This window comes from Budorcas taxicolor, chromosome 2 (genome assembly GCF_023091745.1).
Source record: "Budorcas taxicolor isolate Tak-1 chromosome 2, Takin1.1, whole genome shotgun sequence".
Taxonomy (NCBI): Eukaryota; Metazoa; Chordata; class Mammalia; order Artiodactyla; family Bovidae; genus Budorcas; species Budorcas taxicolor.
Window position 1 is genome coordinate 142,816,841 of NC_068911.1, and position 17,689 is coordinate 142,834,529.

General features: G+C 35.2%; 1 protein-coding gene across 1 annotated transcript in view; it reads left to right on the forward strand.

Moving 5' to 3' along the window:
- The first annotated feature begins 8,024 nt into the window (after positions 1-8,024).
- CPS1 (carbamoyl-phosphate synthase 1) overlaps positions 8,025-17,689 on the forward strand; it is a 137,328-nt gene continuing 127,663 nt past the window's right edge. The window contains exon 1 of the mRNA XM_052660306.1: positions 8,025-8,159. Coding sequence (XP_052516266.1) covers positions 8,034-8,159 — 126 coding nt within the window. The 5' untranslated portion in view covers positions 8,025-8,033. The remainder of the gene's footprint in view (positions 8,160-17,689) is intronic.

A 17,689-nucleotide genomic window follows, 5' to 3' on the forward strand; every position in this document is an offset into this window, starting at 1 on the left:
AAATAACTTTCAGCTATATAAAACTATCTATCACAAAATTATGTTATCTGATTGGTGAGAATTTAGCCAATACTTTTAAAAAGAAATGAATTTCCTACAAAGTATCTTTTAGTTGGAAACAATCCTGCTTTCTGTTATACAGTGTCTGATAAATAGAAAGCACTCAAGAAGTAGTCCCTAAATTATTTTCTAAAACCAGTTTCTTTTTTTTTTTTTTAGCAATTCTAGACTTTAAAAGCAATCATGAAAATTCAATGGCATTAAATTATTCAGATTCTGAAGTAACTTAAAAGAATAGGATCTAACATAGAAAAATATAAAATTTCCTTTGCTATTTTAGGTAAGTTGGGCTGAATCAGTTAGCCAACTAGAAGTATGACTCTCAGACCAATTAGTTTCACTAGATAGATTGCTAGAAAAATTTTATAGTTTCATTTCTATATTACCTTCTTCATGTTTATATTATTTTAATTTTAAACATGATAATAAATCAGAGAAGCATGAATGCTTTCTTCTCATTATTTGAGTTTTACTGAACTTACATTTTATCCATTTCCAGGTCATGTCATAGTATTTCTAGCCTTGCAAGCTCTACAATCATGTATTCTTCCTGTGAAATTAATCTTAACCAGCCCACTCTTTCTAAATCATTTCGTGTTGCTGCCTCTCTTTTTCCCAGATATAGTTGACATGTTGGAAAGAGGCTGAACATTGGCTAAGAGCTGAGTTCTCATCTTGGCTTTGCAACTTATTAGCTGTGTGATCATGGGCAAGCTACTTAACTCCCTGGGACCCACTCAATATCTTCATCTGTAAAACAGGGATATAATTAACCACAATTTAGCATAGAGATTGCTTTTAAGGTTAGCAAAACTGGTATTCCAAGTGCCTTGCCCAAGATATGGCACTTAGTATGTGATCAAAAAATGGCAAATACCTCAACTATCAAGCAGCATCATATTTATCATCATTGAACTCATTAAAATTGATTTATTTAAGTACTTATTTGCACTTACTGGCATAATAGTGAGTAATGTATATATCTCATAGATGTAAATATATGCTAATATATTATGGTTACAGATTACAATGTTTTAAATTCTATTGTAGGATCTTAAAAATTCAATACCCAAGAATTTCCCCTTTAAAACATTTTTTTAAAGACTTTTAGGAAGACTGAAAATTTTTGATTAGGAATCCTACATGGCATGGTTTTAAATCTGTAGTTCTCTCATGGTCAAAATTTTATTTTTTATGTGTGTTACAGGTTATTCAATATTTAACTTCTTAGTGAACTTTGAATTTTCTTTCTTAAATTTGACTCTAAATTCTACCTTCTATGTATAATTTATGACTTAATGATTTATAACTTTAATGATTACAGCACACTATGATTAACTTTGGGCAGCTGCTATATTTTATGACTACTATATATGCTTTTTGGCTTATTTCTATATAATCCTCTACAATTTGTGTTTGTGACTTGCTTTTCTTCCTCTTTTTGGACTAACTGACATTTGACCTCACTTTGCTTGTACTTTCATCTGTTTGTGTTTGACTATGTCTCCAGTTTGCCAAGGTCACTGTGATTTCTGAATCAACTTTCTAAGCCATTGCCCACTATGTTCTTCTCATCCCACAAATAGAAAGATTGTTTTGCTCACTGTGTAATTCAGTTTCCTCCTACATTTATATGTGTTCTCCAGTAAATGTATATGTACCTAATAATGCCCTAGAATGTATATTCAATGCACTTGAAGTAGCTTATGTCTAACATTTCTACAGAGTCTAGTAATAATGTCTTTTTTAAAGGCAGAAATTTGGATGACAAGATTTATTCTTTACAAATACATGCTGCTTGTACCAACTAACTTGCTCTCTTTAAGTTTTTTTTTTTCAGTCTTAAAAATGATTTCTTTTTTATTGTCCTAGAATATAATCACATGTACCTAGAATTTTAATATGTGAAATCATTTTGACAGGGTCTCTTTTCCATCTTCATTTTTTCTCTTCCTTTGAATCACTTCAACCTTTATGCTATCAAATGCTAGATTGATAAGCACATTCATGAAAATTGGTTCTTCACCTTCTATTTCTCAAAATGCCAATTGAAGCTTAATGAATGTGTCTTAATGATTGGATTTTCAAAGACATCTGATTATTTAAAAATCTCCTCATCTAACAGCCTAACATCTATTGTCATTATAGACAAATCTTCTCCCTGGTCAGACTTTGAGGAATCCTTCTTCTAGCTTATCCTAGTTTCTATGATGAGAGAAAGTACTCCTTTTTATGTGAGTACAAACCTGCGACGCTTTTCTTCAAAGAGTAGCCCTTTTAAGGTCCATATTCTCATTTGTGACAGTGTTTCTTGTTATATTAGGCTAATAAAAATCAGAATTGAACCCTAAAAATCACTTCTACCTTTTCTATTCTATTTTCATGCATCTTTACTCAAATACTAAATAAAACTTTTTTCGGAAGTGGTGGTTCTTTACCTTCTTTTACTCTGAATTGTTTGCTCTCCAGACATACTTTGCTTCTTGCTTTCAGTTTATCTTTTCAAAATAGCCTTTTGTAGAATTCTTAATTGACAGCTTTCTTTTCCTTTTCCTGAATATCTTTATTTTCTCTTATGTTCATGTGACATAATTTTACCTGCTTCTGCTTAAATAAGCATCATTGATCAGCAGGAACTCAATATACAGGAATCCATTCATTCATTCAATCATTTTTCAAACACACCTCTTGCATGCCTGTTATATTAGAGACTTTTTGAAAGATGTATCACTGTCTTAGAGTGTTTCAGATTCATTACTTAGCAAGATACACTTCAAGAAGGCTGTTGGCAGTTTTTGCACTTTTTAAAAAAGAATTGCTAATGCTATATTTTCTCTTTATTCTAAAACCCAAAGCCTTTATTATCCAGAATGAGCTGGTTTCATTTCTTCCAACTGGTAACAGGTCTCCCTTACTTATACCAGTGGATCATCCAAAAGAAGGAATTAGTACACTTGAAATTAGTGCAAATATAGGCTGTTAATCAGTGTTGCTTTATGTTTCATTTTAAGAGGTTTTCTTGTTTATTAGTGTTAATGGATTAATGGGAGCAAAAAGATACAAGAATATACTAACTAATAGTGCTAAACAAAGGCATATGGAAGTGTTTGACTTCATGAGTAATTTAAAATTCAGATGAAAACAAATATAATTTCCTGTGCTCAAATAAGCAAATAAATAATACCTGAAGTTGACAAGTGTGCATTAAAAGAGACATATACATATTGTGATTGGTATGTAGATAGGTGCATTCTTTTTGAAGAGAGATTTGGCATTGTTTATAAAATATGGCAATATTGATATGCATTATAGCAACAATAGAAGAAATAAAGATGAAAGATTGTTGTAGCCATTTCAGTTAAAGTTTGAAAAGAACATGTAATAATATTGAACATACCTTAAATATAGTATTACCCTACAAAAGTATAATGCAGGTTGATCACTGTTTTCAAAATTATGACTTGCATATAGAAATAAATGATAGAGGAAGATATGCTAAAACATGAATAGAGCTTATGTTTGGGTGGTAGGCTATTATCTATTTTTCAGTATTATCCACATTTTTTTAAATAACAGATGAAAATAAATACCATTTAGTGATGGATATAGTAACATTTTCAATAACAGATATCCTAATGACAAATTCATCAAATTAAATCTCCTCAGGGATTTGGAAGACTGAATGTTTCTATTTCTCTTAAGTAATGATAAATAATTATGTTAAGGATATTTTACTTGCTCTCTCTATATAAATATGTATATGTTTTAATCTCCTTATATACATACATATATACATATTCATTCATACAAATATTTAAGGCATTTTCCAATTTATGGAAGAAATAAAAAGTTTTATCAGCACTAGATTAAGAAGTACTAGAATGTATTACATTTAGAATGGATAAACAACAAAGTCTTAATGTATAACAAAGGAAAATATATGGTGATAAGCCATAGTGTAAAAGAATACAAAAAAAGAATGTATATATGTGTATAACTGAGTCACTTTGTAGTACAACAGAGAGATTGGTGCAGTGCTGTAAATCAGCTGTACTTTGATTAAAAAATGTAAAAAAAAGTAGTGGAGCATTACTCCATCAAAATTGAGAAATATTTAGCTTAATAATTGTTAATTTTCCAAATGGCATTGTATAGGAACAGTAGCCTAGTACCATAAACAGTGATAACTATGATAAAAGTACCAGTAGAAAAGAAGGGGTAAATTCATAAGCAATATTTTGCTGTTTTGAGTGAGTGACATATGATTAGAGGACTCTGAATGACATGGGTCATCCAAAATACATTTCAAATACAAATTCCCTCTACCTTCTGTGTGTACGTGTGTGCATGCCTTTCCCTGCTTAGTTGTATGCAGACAACTTATGTGAGAGGAGGACCATGTAAATGTGACTAGAGAAAAAAAATCATTCTAGTCTAAAACAATATTCTTTTAAAATATGTTAAAAATTCTTTCATAAAAATGTAATATTTCTACTAATATTTTTATCTCTTTCATATCGACTGTTAATCAGCTATCACCCCACTCCCTTGATTGGTTGTTTAGTCACTCAGTCGTGTTTGACTCTTTGAGACACTATGGACTGTAGCTTGCCAGGCTCCCCTGTTCATGGGATTTTCCAGACAAGAATACTGGAGTGGGGTGCCATTTCCTTCTGCAGAGGATATTTCTGACCCAGGGATCGAACCCGAGTCTCCTGCTGTTCTAATGTAAACTCCCTCACTGATGTAATTTTCTTTTTTAGTTTGGTTGTAGATTTCAGTTCATCTTGATCACTTAAATCTGAATCTACCCACCATTTAATTTACTGGTCTTTCCAATTCCCAAGATGTTTGTAGAATCATGATGCACGAATTTTCAGAATATTTTACCAAACTCCAAATCTTCTGCCCCTTCTCCTTTCATTATGATAACTAGAAGCATGGACTGTACCCTACATCCAACATGTTTTACTGAAAAAATGAAAGCCCATTACAACTGTCAGGCTTATAGTTTTTGTTAGATTCTAGAGTCATGGAATTATATCCTAAAGTTGTTGATACCTTTTTGGAAAACCAAGTTTAATTTACCATGCTTTTTGGCCAACTGGTAGAAGTGATTATGAAGTCAGTTACTAATGTCTTTTCCTTGCTCAAATTCTGAGCTCCTCAGTATCCCAACTGTCATATTTAATCAAAGTACAGAGAATAAAGGGGGAAATATCCCACAGTGTTCACTCATGGGTACTTCTAGGTAATGAGGCTATGACTGTTTTAAATTTACTCTGCATCTTGAAGACTTTCATGATAAGTACATGTCATTTTTCTGATGCCTTCAAACTGTGGTGCTGGAGAAGACTCTTCAGGGTCCTTTGGACAGCAAGGAGATCAAACCAGTCAATCCTAAAGGAAATCAACCCTGAATATTCATTGGAAGGATTGATGCTGAAGCAGAAGTTCCAATACTTTGCCCACCTAATGCAACAAGCTGACTCACTGCCAAAGACCCTGATGCCAGGGAAGATTGAGGGCAGGAAGACAAGGGGGTGACAGAGGATGAGATGGTTGGATGACATCATTGACTCAATGGACATGAGTTGAGCAAACTCTGGGAGATAGTGAAGGACAGGGAAGCCCAGTGTGCTGCAGTCCATGGGGTTGCAAAGAGTCATACACAATTTAACAATTGAAAAATGACAATTTTTCTAATTAGAGAAAGACAAACCTCCTTTTCTCTATGTAAACATGTGAAAGTGAAAGTGAATGTCACCCAACCGTGTCCTACTCTTTGTGACTCCATGGACTGTATAGTCCAGGCCAGAATACTGGACTGGGTAGCCTTTCCCTTTTCCAGGGGATTTTCCCAATCCAGGGATTGAATCCAGGTCTCCTGCATTGCAGGTGGGTTCTTTACCAGCTGAGCCACAAGGGAAGCCCAAGAATACTGGAGTGAGCAGGCTTTTCCTTCTCCAGGGGATCTTCCTGACCCAGGAATCAAACTGGGGTCTCCTGCATTGCAGGTGGATTCTATCAACTGAGTTTTGAGGGAAGCCCCTATATAAACATATGTATGTATATGCAGACAGGACGAGTTCAAGGCCCATTGTACTTACTGATCCAAACCAGTAAGTGTTGATTCTTAGTTCTCTAAGTTGAGAGCTTTTCTTCTGCTATTTCACCCTCATTCATTTTGCATAATCTTTCTTTCACACAGATTTCACCTTTGTTCAAAACATTTCCGTGACTACCATGAATGCTCTTTATGGATTAAGACCAACCATTTTAAAGCACACAAAGTCTTCCATGTAATGGCTCCTTTTCATTTCCCCAAACTGTACTGTCCATCTAGGCTTTAGCAGAGTGTTTTAGCCTTTTATTTTAATATGTCGTATGATTTCACGTGTCTGTGCTGTGGCTCATGCTGTCCCTCCTGCTTTTTACCCCTCTAGCTACAGTTTTTACTCTTTGTATCCTTCAAGATAATATGGTTCAATGTGATCACATATTTAAATTTTACTGGACATACACAGGGAGCTGATCTTTTCCTTCCTTCCCTTCTTCCTTTCTTCCTTCCTTTCTTCCTTATTTCTTTATCTCCCCTCCTTGTCTCCTGCTTCTTCTCACCTTCTTTCCCTCTCCTCTTTCTTTCTGCATTGTATTTGGACACACTAGCATAACATTGCTTATTTTATTAATTATATACACTAGACTGAGCCTTATTTTTTCACTTTTCTATCACCAGGTAATATGAAGTAATTTGACTTCAGAGAATGTTTGTACATTATTACTTTAAGTAAGATAGAAGAAGACTGAGTTTAAACCTTGTTCTTTAAAAAAAAAAAAAATCTCATCATACACCTCTCCCAGTTCTAGCACTTATCCTACATTGGTGAAGTTTACAATCTTTTATGCCATTCTATGTCATCTTTTCCATTATGAAAAGCTCTAGAAGGAAGTCTTTATTTCTTGTCTTCTTTTACAAGAATATAATCTATATAAGCACATGACTTAAGTGAGAACTTTCTTAAGCCAATGGGACTTTTTGGTTGCCTGATTAAATGTGGGATTGAGGGCTAAGTGAATTGATTTCAACTCAGATTGAAACACAAATATTTTCATTTTGGGAATTTTATATTTCACAGTTTAAAAGCTAAAAAAATTTCAACTTAGGAATGAGCATTCATTAGTTTACTTTGGTTTAAACCAAAGTATATGTTTCATATACTTTTTACATATTGAAAAAGTAAGAGAGATAAAAATAGGCTGCTTTTCTCCAGTTGTGTTTTAGTTAATATTACTGATTGCTTTAAAGTTTGGAACAGAAAACAATGCAATAGTAAGAATGTAATACACTGTTAAACTAAAAAAAATGTAGAAGGGCTTATTCTATATTTGTGGATAAAAGCTTGTTCTGATGTCGTTTTTCCTATGTGTGGTGTCCATTGTCTTTTCCAAGCAGAAAATGGCAAGTCTTGAGTTCTTTGGGAAGTCTTTGGGAATTTAAAATATCTTTTAAGGCAAATTAGACATCACATCTAACACAAGCAAAAATCTTTGACCCTTAGCATTATTAGGAATTTGTTACTCTTTAGGGTAAGTGATATTCCTAAGGTTGTCCACTGTGTCTAGGTCATTCTATTCAGCTGCATAAGCAATTCCTTTGACAGATGACTGGTTTTCCACAGCACTAGCATTATTTCAGCAGGAGAAGGTAGTGTTTGATGTGTTGCAATTTGTATTACATGTCCACGGAACATCTCTGGACATTACCTTGGGAGGAGGGCTTAAGAGAAGGAGGAGCTGTGGCTGAAGACATTTAATGACAGAATGAATGGAAATCCAAAGATCACTGTGCAGTCAGCCTTAACACGACTGCACATCTCCAGCTTTCTTCACATTAATTAAAAAACCTTATAACAAAATTCTCATAAAATATATGTAATTTTATTTTATTTTAGTCACAAATTGTCTTCAAAATGACAAGGATTTTGACAGCTTGCAAAGTGGTGAAGACCCTGAAGACAAGCTTTGGCTTAACCAATGTGACGGCACACCATCAATGGAAATTTGCAAGACCTGGCATCAGACTCCTTTCTGTCAAGGTAATATTCCTATATTCATTTTTTCAAAAAAAAAAAAATTGTATGGGATGTAGTTTAGTGTGAAGCAAAGGTGTCACTAACAAAAGAAAACCAGAGTTCTGAACTGCCTACTTATTAAAATTTGCTTTGCTAGAGAACCTACATATTTTGCAAATAATCATTATCTGCTCTGATAATTATGCTCTGAAAATTAAGAGTTTTCACTCAATGTAAAGAAGAATCACATGTCCTGTGAATATGTAAAATATAAGTGTTTTGTTTAGAAAACAATTTTCTAAAAAGGCTATTGGGGCTCTGTGCCTAGACAGCATTGCTCATGGAGGTGTATATATGTGCATGAGCCAGATGGCAGTCGGTAGTGTGCTCAGCCTTTATGCTCTGTTGGCTCACTGGTAAAGTATTCTAGGAAACGATTTTGGAAGGAAAATATCTACACAATTTTGATATTTACAGATCATCATGTAGACACTGCCTTTGCTTTTTGCTTTTTCCTCTTAGCCTCTTTTTTAGAAGGACAAATTTATTACTTTTATTTTGAAGATTAAGACATTAAGGCAATTAGCAGCTGATGAGTCTGTCTCTCTGAATGTACATAACTGAGGAGCAGGTCCAGGAAGAAGACATTAGATGTTCTTCCCCCACCCCACCACTGAGTTAGGAAATTCCAGTAGGAACTTCTGTTCCTTCTTACACTTTCATGAAGACATTTATTACCAGAGAAGTCTGAAATTACTACAAGGAAACTTTGCCAATAAAAATCATCTTTAGTGAATATAAAATTTAAGTAATCAAAGAAGCTTTAAATATATTGCTTCTTAGTAGTAAGAGTTGTAAAAGTGAAGTAGGAAGAAAGTCCCAAACAACCTCTCCCTGTTGATGTAAAAATAGATTGTAATATTTTGAGTGTTCTGTTTCTACTTTGTGCGCTCAGTGGGTTGACTAAAAGTCCTCCAAATACTTTCCCAGCTTCAAGTGCTTAGGTTGCTGAAGTTAAGAGTTTAGCATGACCTTAGCCCTGAATGATATCTTCAGGGTTAAGCAATGCCCATAGATTTTTGTGACCTCCACTGACAGGAGTGGGAGAGAAAGAGGAGTGAAATAAACAGAAGAAAGAGGGAGACATAAAGACAAAGGAGGTGTGAAGGAAGACTTACGGTGGTGGGAGAGAGAGAAAGAAAAAAGAATGAGAAAGCTCAAGATCTCAGGAGAAATATAAAAAATTACCATTTTAGGGACTTCCCTGCTGGTCCAGTGGCTAAGACTCCATGTTTTCACTGCAAAGGGCATGGGTTTGATCCCTGACTGGGGAACTAAGATCCTGCATGCCATGTAGTATAGCTAAAAAGATATAGTAAAAATTCAAAAAAGAAACTACCGTTTTAAATTAAGAAACCCAGGAACAACTATTTTCTAGGATTTGGTGTATTTGGAACTAGAGAGCCAGAAGGAGACGTCTTCTAAACCATCATCAAAGATAGAGTGAGAACATATAAGCTATCAGAGTGAGCATTTGTGTTAGCAATATCTCAAGGGTACTCATATATCACTTCAGAGAGAATAAATAGTGATGAATAGAACTACCTAAAGTTAGACGTGCCTTTTAAGACTTCAATGTTGTGTGCCTTGGAATAGCTTTTCCTTTTCACAAAAACAGGTAGAGAGTTAGGTGTATCTCTATCATATGAAACAGAGAAATTCAGTGACCACATAAAATGGCATAAATGTGACTGATATGAGAAACCAATTCTCCACTGTCATAATAAGTGCTCTATACAACCACAACTACAATAAAATGGTTTAATTATGTGGATGGTCCACTGTGAAAGTAGTTTTAGCTCATGGTGGCAGATCTGTTTTAAGGGTCTGCCAAAGTTCACAGCTAAGAATGACAAATTTGTAGGAGGAATAAGCCATCATTTCATAGTGTAAAAGCCATTACTCACACTCAATCATTTCTGGCCAAAGTTTTGGAGGAATGCCAGGCATGAAAAATAGAAGTTCTTAAACTTCACAATAGTGAATATAAATTCTATACAGCAGTCCAAGGCAACTTGTGCTATTATTCACTTATTTTGAAACAGTCCTCTACCCACTTTTCTTCATACCTTCACTTTTAAAACTCAGTTCTCTTGGAAAGATATATTTAAGCTTAAACTCTTTTTATATGAGCATCCTATTTTAAAGACAGTTAAAATCATTAGGATATAGTTACATATGGTTAGTGAAGGGCAATGAGAACAATCACAAAAGGTTAATAGCTTTATAGCCAGTTATAAATAGTTAAATGGATTGTGGAAGAGACTCTGGGATCAGATGTATAAGCACTGCAGTGCAAATTGATTGCCTTTTCAATGTCTTTGGAGGTCACCATCTCCTTGGCAATTGACAAGGAGAGTGAGTTAGATGGCAGCAGTGATGCCCTGGTACTTCTATGTGGACCTTCTTCATGTATTTGTAGCTAATATTTATAGAGTGTACCTTGTTAATAGACACAGGCTTCCCTGGTGACTCAGATGGTAAAGCATTTGTCTGCAATGTGGGAGACCTGGGTTTGATCCTTGGCTTGGGAAGATCCCCTGAAGAAGGAAATGGCAGCCCACTCCAATACTCTTGCCTAGAGAATCCCATGGACAAAAGAGCCTGGTGGGCTATAGTCCATGGGGTTGCAAAAAGTTGGACATGACTGAGAGACTTCAGTTTCACTTTCTTTGTTAATAGACACAGTTGTATTTCATTTATAAGGAAGAAGAAATAATTTCAGGGTACTCTTTGTTTTAAAGGCGTTTTATATCAAGAGTATCAAACTATCATAATGTACAAATCTCTAGATAGTAATCTTAATGCTCATTATTATATTTAGTCATTTTTATCTGTGCAGTGGTAAACACACTGGATAGGAACAAAAGACCTGGATTCTAACCTTTCTCATGCATTTATCAACATTCTAAACTTAGGCCACATATTCTCTCTAAACCTAAATTTTGTCATCTTTAGTGTGGAAATAATTCTCGATTTACTCCAGGAATTGTGTGACCACCAAACATGATCAGTGCTAAAAATCTATAAAATATTTTAGTAAAAAACTGTTCAGCAAGGTAGCAGGGTACAAGATTGATACACAGAAATAGATTGCATTTCTTTGCACTAACAATGACATATGATAAAGGAAATGTAAACAATCCCTTTAAAAATCACATCAAAACAACAACAACAACAACAACAACAACGGAACAAATCACACCAAGGAAGTGAAAGATATATGTTGACAACTACAAAACATAAATAATGAAAATTGAGTCATCACTCAAACAAATGGAAAGATATCCCCCATGCTCTTGAATTGGAAGTATTAATATTGTTAAAATGGCCATACTGCCCAAAGCAATTTGCAGATTTAATGCAATATGTATCAAAATGTCCATGAGATTTTTCACAGAACTAGAACAGATGAAGTTAAGATTTATGTGGAACCATGAAAGACTCAGAATTTCCAAAGCAGTCCTGGGAAAAAAGAACAAAAGAGGAAACAGGACCCTTTCAGATTTCAGGCAATCCTGCAAAGCTACAATAATCAAAACATTGTGGTACTGACACAAAGATAGACATATGGATCAATGGAACAGAACAGAGAGCCCAGAAATAAACCCACACACCTATGGACAATGAATATTCAACCAAGGAGGCAAGAATATACAATGGGAAAAGATAGTCTCTTCAGCGAGTGGTGTTCGAAAAGTTGGGCAGCCATACATAAATCATTAAAGCTTAGAACACATCCTCACACCAATCTAAGCTCAAAATGGCTTAAAGACTTAAATATAAGACAAGGTACCATAACAATTCTAGAAGAGAACACAGGCAAAACATTCTTTGACATAACTGTACCAATCGTACATTGTATGTATTGTACAAATCAAAGTTTTCTTAGGTTAGTCTTACAAGGCAATAGGAATAAAAGCAAAAATAAACAAATGGGACCTAATTAATTTTATAAGCTTTTGCACAGCAAAAGAAATCATAAATACAATGCAAAGACAACCTATGTACTGAGAGAAAATATACACAAATGATGAAACCAACAAGGGCTTGATTTTCAAAAAGTAAAAACTGGTTACTTAGACAAAATTCTATTCTACACATTTTAGTATAAGGACCTCATAAAGACTTAGATCAGAGTTTCCTCATGTGTTTCTGGACTATAAATTATTACAGTGACATAATACCTGATAAAAATTCTCAAATACTTATAATGATTTTTTTCACCTGTGCCGTAATAGTAAACCTATCACTAGGTTTACTTATAACAAATTAGACTCAAGGACTATGAAGCAAATAATTTTTTTTCACTATGGTAAATTCAATTCCAAAAGTACAGTGAATTGTGTACATCTTAATATCCTACGTATTTATTTACTTAGCAAAAAATATGAAACTTGTATCCTGGGAGTATACATGCAGAATAATAAGTGGATAGTCTATGACTGCAGGAAACATACAAATTAGAAAATTCTGAGTTTGCAAGTCTTAGAAAGTCACTAAGACTAAATAGTTTTATTTTTACTTGCAAATGAATTTGGAAATCAAAGGTATTAAATTGAAAAGATCACTAATGAATAATATGATTAATTCTTATTAGATTAAAAAAAGAAAAAAAAAGGTTAAGTTCCTTATGAGTAGAAAATGATTCAATAAGTACTATTTCTAACATTAATCTACTCATTAAAAAAAAAAAGGTGACCTGTGTTATAATTAAGCCAAGAATCTAACAATCTAAGTGTCCTTCTCTCTGGTACTTCAGATACAAATGAGCCCTTGGAATCACCATTCCTTTTGAAAGGTTTTCATTTTCTAAGATATTGTATTTTGATTTTAACATAGAAGTAACTATTTAGTTTAACCTTGACGAGCTATTGTTATTTGCTTAGAAATTGGCAACTGCAAAAACTCCTACAATTAGAAGCATCTAGTTATCTTGCAGTAGTTTTAAAGACATTCTTAGGAAATAGAATTCATTATTATATAAGAGTCCTCTTTGTACATATTAGAAGTGGTGGTGGGAATAAATTTCTTATACACATTTAAGAATAATGATTGTATTATGCTTTTACTACATATAAATACATTTTAGGGCTGAATTTATTACATGATAATTCTCTTTTTAAAATAATAAATTGGGTTCCAATCCCAAATGAGATGTTGAAGAATTAATTCAGATGATTTAGCAACTTGGCATATTTTTGGTGGACAATATTTTATTAGTTGAGAGGGATCCTCTCTTTTGAACATTTTTGTTTATTTACTCTACTTTTTAACCTCCCATTCTAAGGTATAGACTCATCTGTTTGTCATCAGCAGTTTCTTCATATTATGAGCTTCTTGCTATGCTACTCAGAGAAGGCAATGGCAACCCACTCCAGTAATCTTGCCTGGAAAATCCCATGGACGGAGGAACCTGGTGGGCTGCAGTCCATGGGGTCATGAAGAGTCGGACACGACTGAGCGACTTCACTTTCACTTTTCACTTTCATGCATTGGAGAAGGAAATGGCAACCCATTCCAGTGTTCTTGCTGGGAGAATCCCAGGGACGGGGGAGGCTGGTGGGCTGCCATCTCTGGGGTTGCACAGAGTTGGACACAACTGAAGTGACTTAGTAGCTATGCTACTGCTTAATCACTTCAGTTGTGTCTGACTGTGTGACCCTATGGACTGTAGCCTACCAGGCTCCTCTATCCATGGAATTCTCCAGGTAAAAACCAGAGTGGGTTGCCATGCCCTCCTTCAGGGCATCTTTCCAACCCAAGGATTGAACCTAGGTCTCGTGCATTGCAGGCAGATTCTTTACCACTGAGCTATCAGGGAAGCCCAAACTTCTTGCCATGAAGCCCTTGAGCAAGCTATAGTTGGACAGGGCTCAGGCTAAGGTAGGTGAGTGAGACGTCTAATGTCCAACATTGAAGGAAGTTCTCATTACAAGGCTGACAGTGTGGCCCCTTTGATATTGTGCCCTTGGCATCTCACTCACCTCCCCTGGTTCCAGCCCTGGATCAGAAGCTAATACTGGATAAGGAAATGCCAGAGGAACTGGTGCTTGTCTTGGCCTCATGCAGCCCTCTCCTGCTGATGGTGCCTTGAGTTTTTATCTGACCATGCTTACCAGATTTGCTGATAGTTTGAACAAGTATAGATTTCACTGCTGTGGAAATAGAGAACATTACTCTGCCCTCACATCTTCTTTCTTCATGTTTCTAGGGGCTTCCCTGGTGGCTCAGAGGATAAAGTGTCTGCCTGCAATGCAGGAGACCCGGGTTAGATCCCTGGGTTGGGAAGATCCCCTGGAGAAGGAAATGGCAACCCACTCCAGTTGGAGGGTGTAGTGGAGAGTTTCCAGTATTTCTTGGTCAATGGTCATACCAGAACTCACTTCAAGGCTTTTGGAATTTGCTATGCAAGACCAAATGTCCTTGATGTAACCAATATTTCCTAGGGTCTTTACACTGGCCGAGAGTTCAGGAAATCTACATGGATCAAGGTCAGCCCTACTGTTGGACTGCTCATCCCTAGCAATCCCTAGCTTACTCTTGATTTCCTTCATCCTTCATCTGGTCTGAGTGAATGAAGTCACTCAGTCGTGTCCGACTCTTTGTGACCCCCGTGGACTGGAGCCCACGAGGCTCCTCCATCCATGGGATTTTCCAGGCAGGAATACTGGAGTGGGTTGCCATTTCCTTCTCCAGGGGATCTTCCCAACCCAGGGATTGAACCCAGGTCTCCCGCATTGCAGGCAGACACTTTAAACTGTGAGCCACCAGGGAAGCCTGGTCTAAATGAGTTCAACTCATGAAAACATTTTCAAGACTCTTTGATTATTTTTCTTTTTTTCACCTTTATAAATGCCATGCGTGCATGCTAAGTCACTTCAGTTGTGTCCAACTCTTTGTGACCCCAGGGACTGTAGCCCACCAGTCTCCTCTATCCATGGGATTCTCCAAGCAAGAATACTGGAGTGGGTTAGCATGCCCTCCTCTAGGGGATCTACCTGACCCAGGGATTGAACCCCCACCTCCTGCAGCTCCTGCGTTGCAGGCAGATTCTTTGCTGCTTGCCACCAGGGAAGCCCCAATAAATGCCATGCTGCCAAGTCGCTTCAGTCGTGTCCAACTCTGTGCGACCCCATAGACAGCAGCCCACCAGGCTCCCCCGTCCCTGGGATTCTCCAGGCAAGAACACTGGAGTGGGTTGCCATTTCCTGCTCCAGTGCATGAAAGTGAAAAGTGAAAGTGAAATAGCTCAGTCGTGTCTGACTCTTAGCGACCCCACGGACTGCAGCCTTATATTGATCTAAATATCATAGGGAGGTTGTTGGCTAATGTGAGGCTCTTACAAATGAATTAATAAAGTTGCTGTGTTACTAAGAATTTTACTGAATATATTTATGATGTAGAACTAAATATAAGACCCATAATAATTTATAATCATAAAATAAACAGCTTACAATATAGCAGATCCCTCCCAGATTCAGAATGATTTACCACATAGCAAATGCCCATTAAGTGCTTGTTAGTAAACCTTCACTTTATATGTTTTTGTGGTAGAATTTTTCTGAATGCTTTATTTTATTTATAATAAGAAACATAACTAGAATAAAAATTACTTATGAATCTGACTCATTTGTTTATAAATGTCGAGAACATAGAAATATTCAAGTAACTTAACCTTGTAATTTCCCCCCCAACATTGGTTTATGTTTAACCAAAGGAAGATGACTTAATATTAACTTAGGATGTTGTAAGGGTATTAACCTAAGATGTTGTAAGGCTTAATTGATTACTGCTGTTACAATACTTTGAAATACTGAAGTATCAGGCACTGTAACTGCAGAGAAATCTCATTAAATATTCTAGATGTAGCAAATTTTGCTTTAAATCTGAATTTTAAGAAAGTATTAACTCCAAAATAAAAAAAAATAAGATTTCACTTACTAATAAAGGACACTTGAAGATTTTAATTTTTTACCTTATTATCTATGCAGTAGTAAACTAAAATACATTCTGGCTTATGCTTCTTACCTTCCAAAGCTTGGTTCAGATCTATTTTATTTCTTAAGAGGATGAGCACTAATGGCAACTAATAATTAAGAAACCTCAGGTGAGCCAGAAATCAAATGTTTTATATAGCTTTAGGCTTTGGTGAAAATAGAAATAAACAGATGGGGCTTCTATCTTTTTTGATATGCAAATAATTTACATAGACAAATCTTTTAATGGCAATACAATTAAATTCCCAGAGTAAATAATTTTCATTTTTACTACTAGCTTAAGGGGATTATTGTATTTAATAGCTATAATGCTTTATATTCAAATCTTTTATGAAACTTATTGCTAAATTGGCTTGAGACTTTACATCCAGAACATTTTGTTGATGAATTCTCACTCCCAGGGGAAGAAACAGTGCTGTTATTCCCATTTCATAGATGTGTAAGTGCTGTAGTTAATATAAGGATATGTGGATGTCTGTTTCTGCATATAAAGTGAATATATACATCGCAAATCTGGCTAGAGTTTTCACTGGGCCTCAAACATTATATGGATCTTTTGAATTTGGCATTTTGTTAGTGTGTTTCTATGAATATCTGAAGCCATATTTGTTGTTTAACATGGCTTCAGAATGATTTAGCTTCCCCTGTTAAATTTTATTTCTTACTTGAGTCCATTTATGTATTCAATACTATATTTCAGTACAAAATAAATCAGGTTTTTCTCTTCCTTTCCTACCCTGTTTTCCTTTTTTGGGTTCCATTTCAAGAACACGTTAAGTCAAAGTATCAGTGAGGATTCCTGCTTTATATGGCTGTTAATAATTCTATAAATATGGTATTTTAGGGTAGTGCTACTTTGTTGACATATTTCTTCCATTTCAACCTAAACATTGTCATGTGTTTGTAGTGAAACATGCTGCTTTTCAATTTTCAGTTTCTTTCTTTCTCTTGTAGTGCTGTAAACTACATGCACAAAAGTCTAATGTGGTACATGTTCATATAAGCAAGTTTTGGCTCCTTCTTAGAACCAAAATAAGTCTTATCTTGACTTATGTGAATGAAAGGACTCAAAGAAAGCTAGCTCACGGTACATAATTGGTATTCTCAAAGTTAGTCCTGTATGATGCTGGGATATGAAATGATTAATGAGCAAGTGGATAATTTTTAAAAACACAACACCCTGTTATTAGGCAAAGGAAAACCTAATAGTAGTAATGCATGCTTGGCTGTTTCAAAACTTTTACAGACTTTTACGGGTAGTATTATAAATTCTGTATGAATTTGACTGTTCCTTCTTAAGACAAAAGTCTCTAAGTCAGTTGAGCCTAGGTACTAGGGATGTATTTTCAAAGCTTTTTGAAGGAAAATTTAGCTGTGTCTTCCATTAATTATTTTTGCATTTTTCTTGTCCTGGAAATTGCTTTGGGACATCTAACTTTTTAAACTTGATCTCAGACTGATAGTATTAGAGTATAAAATTCTGGTCATTTATTT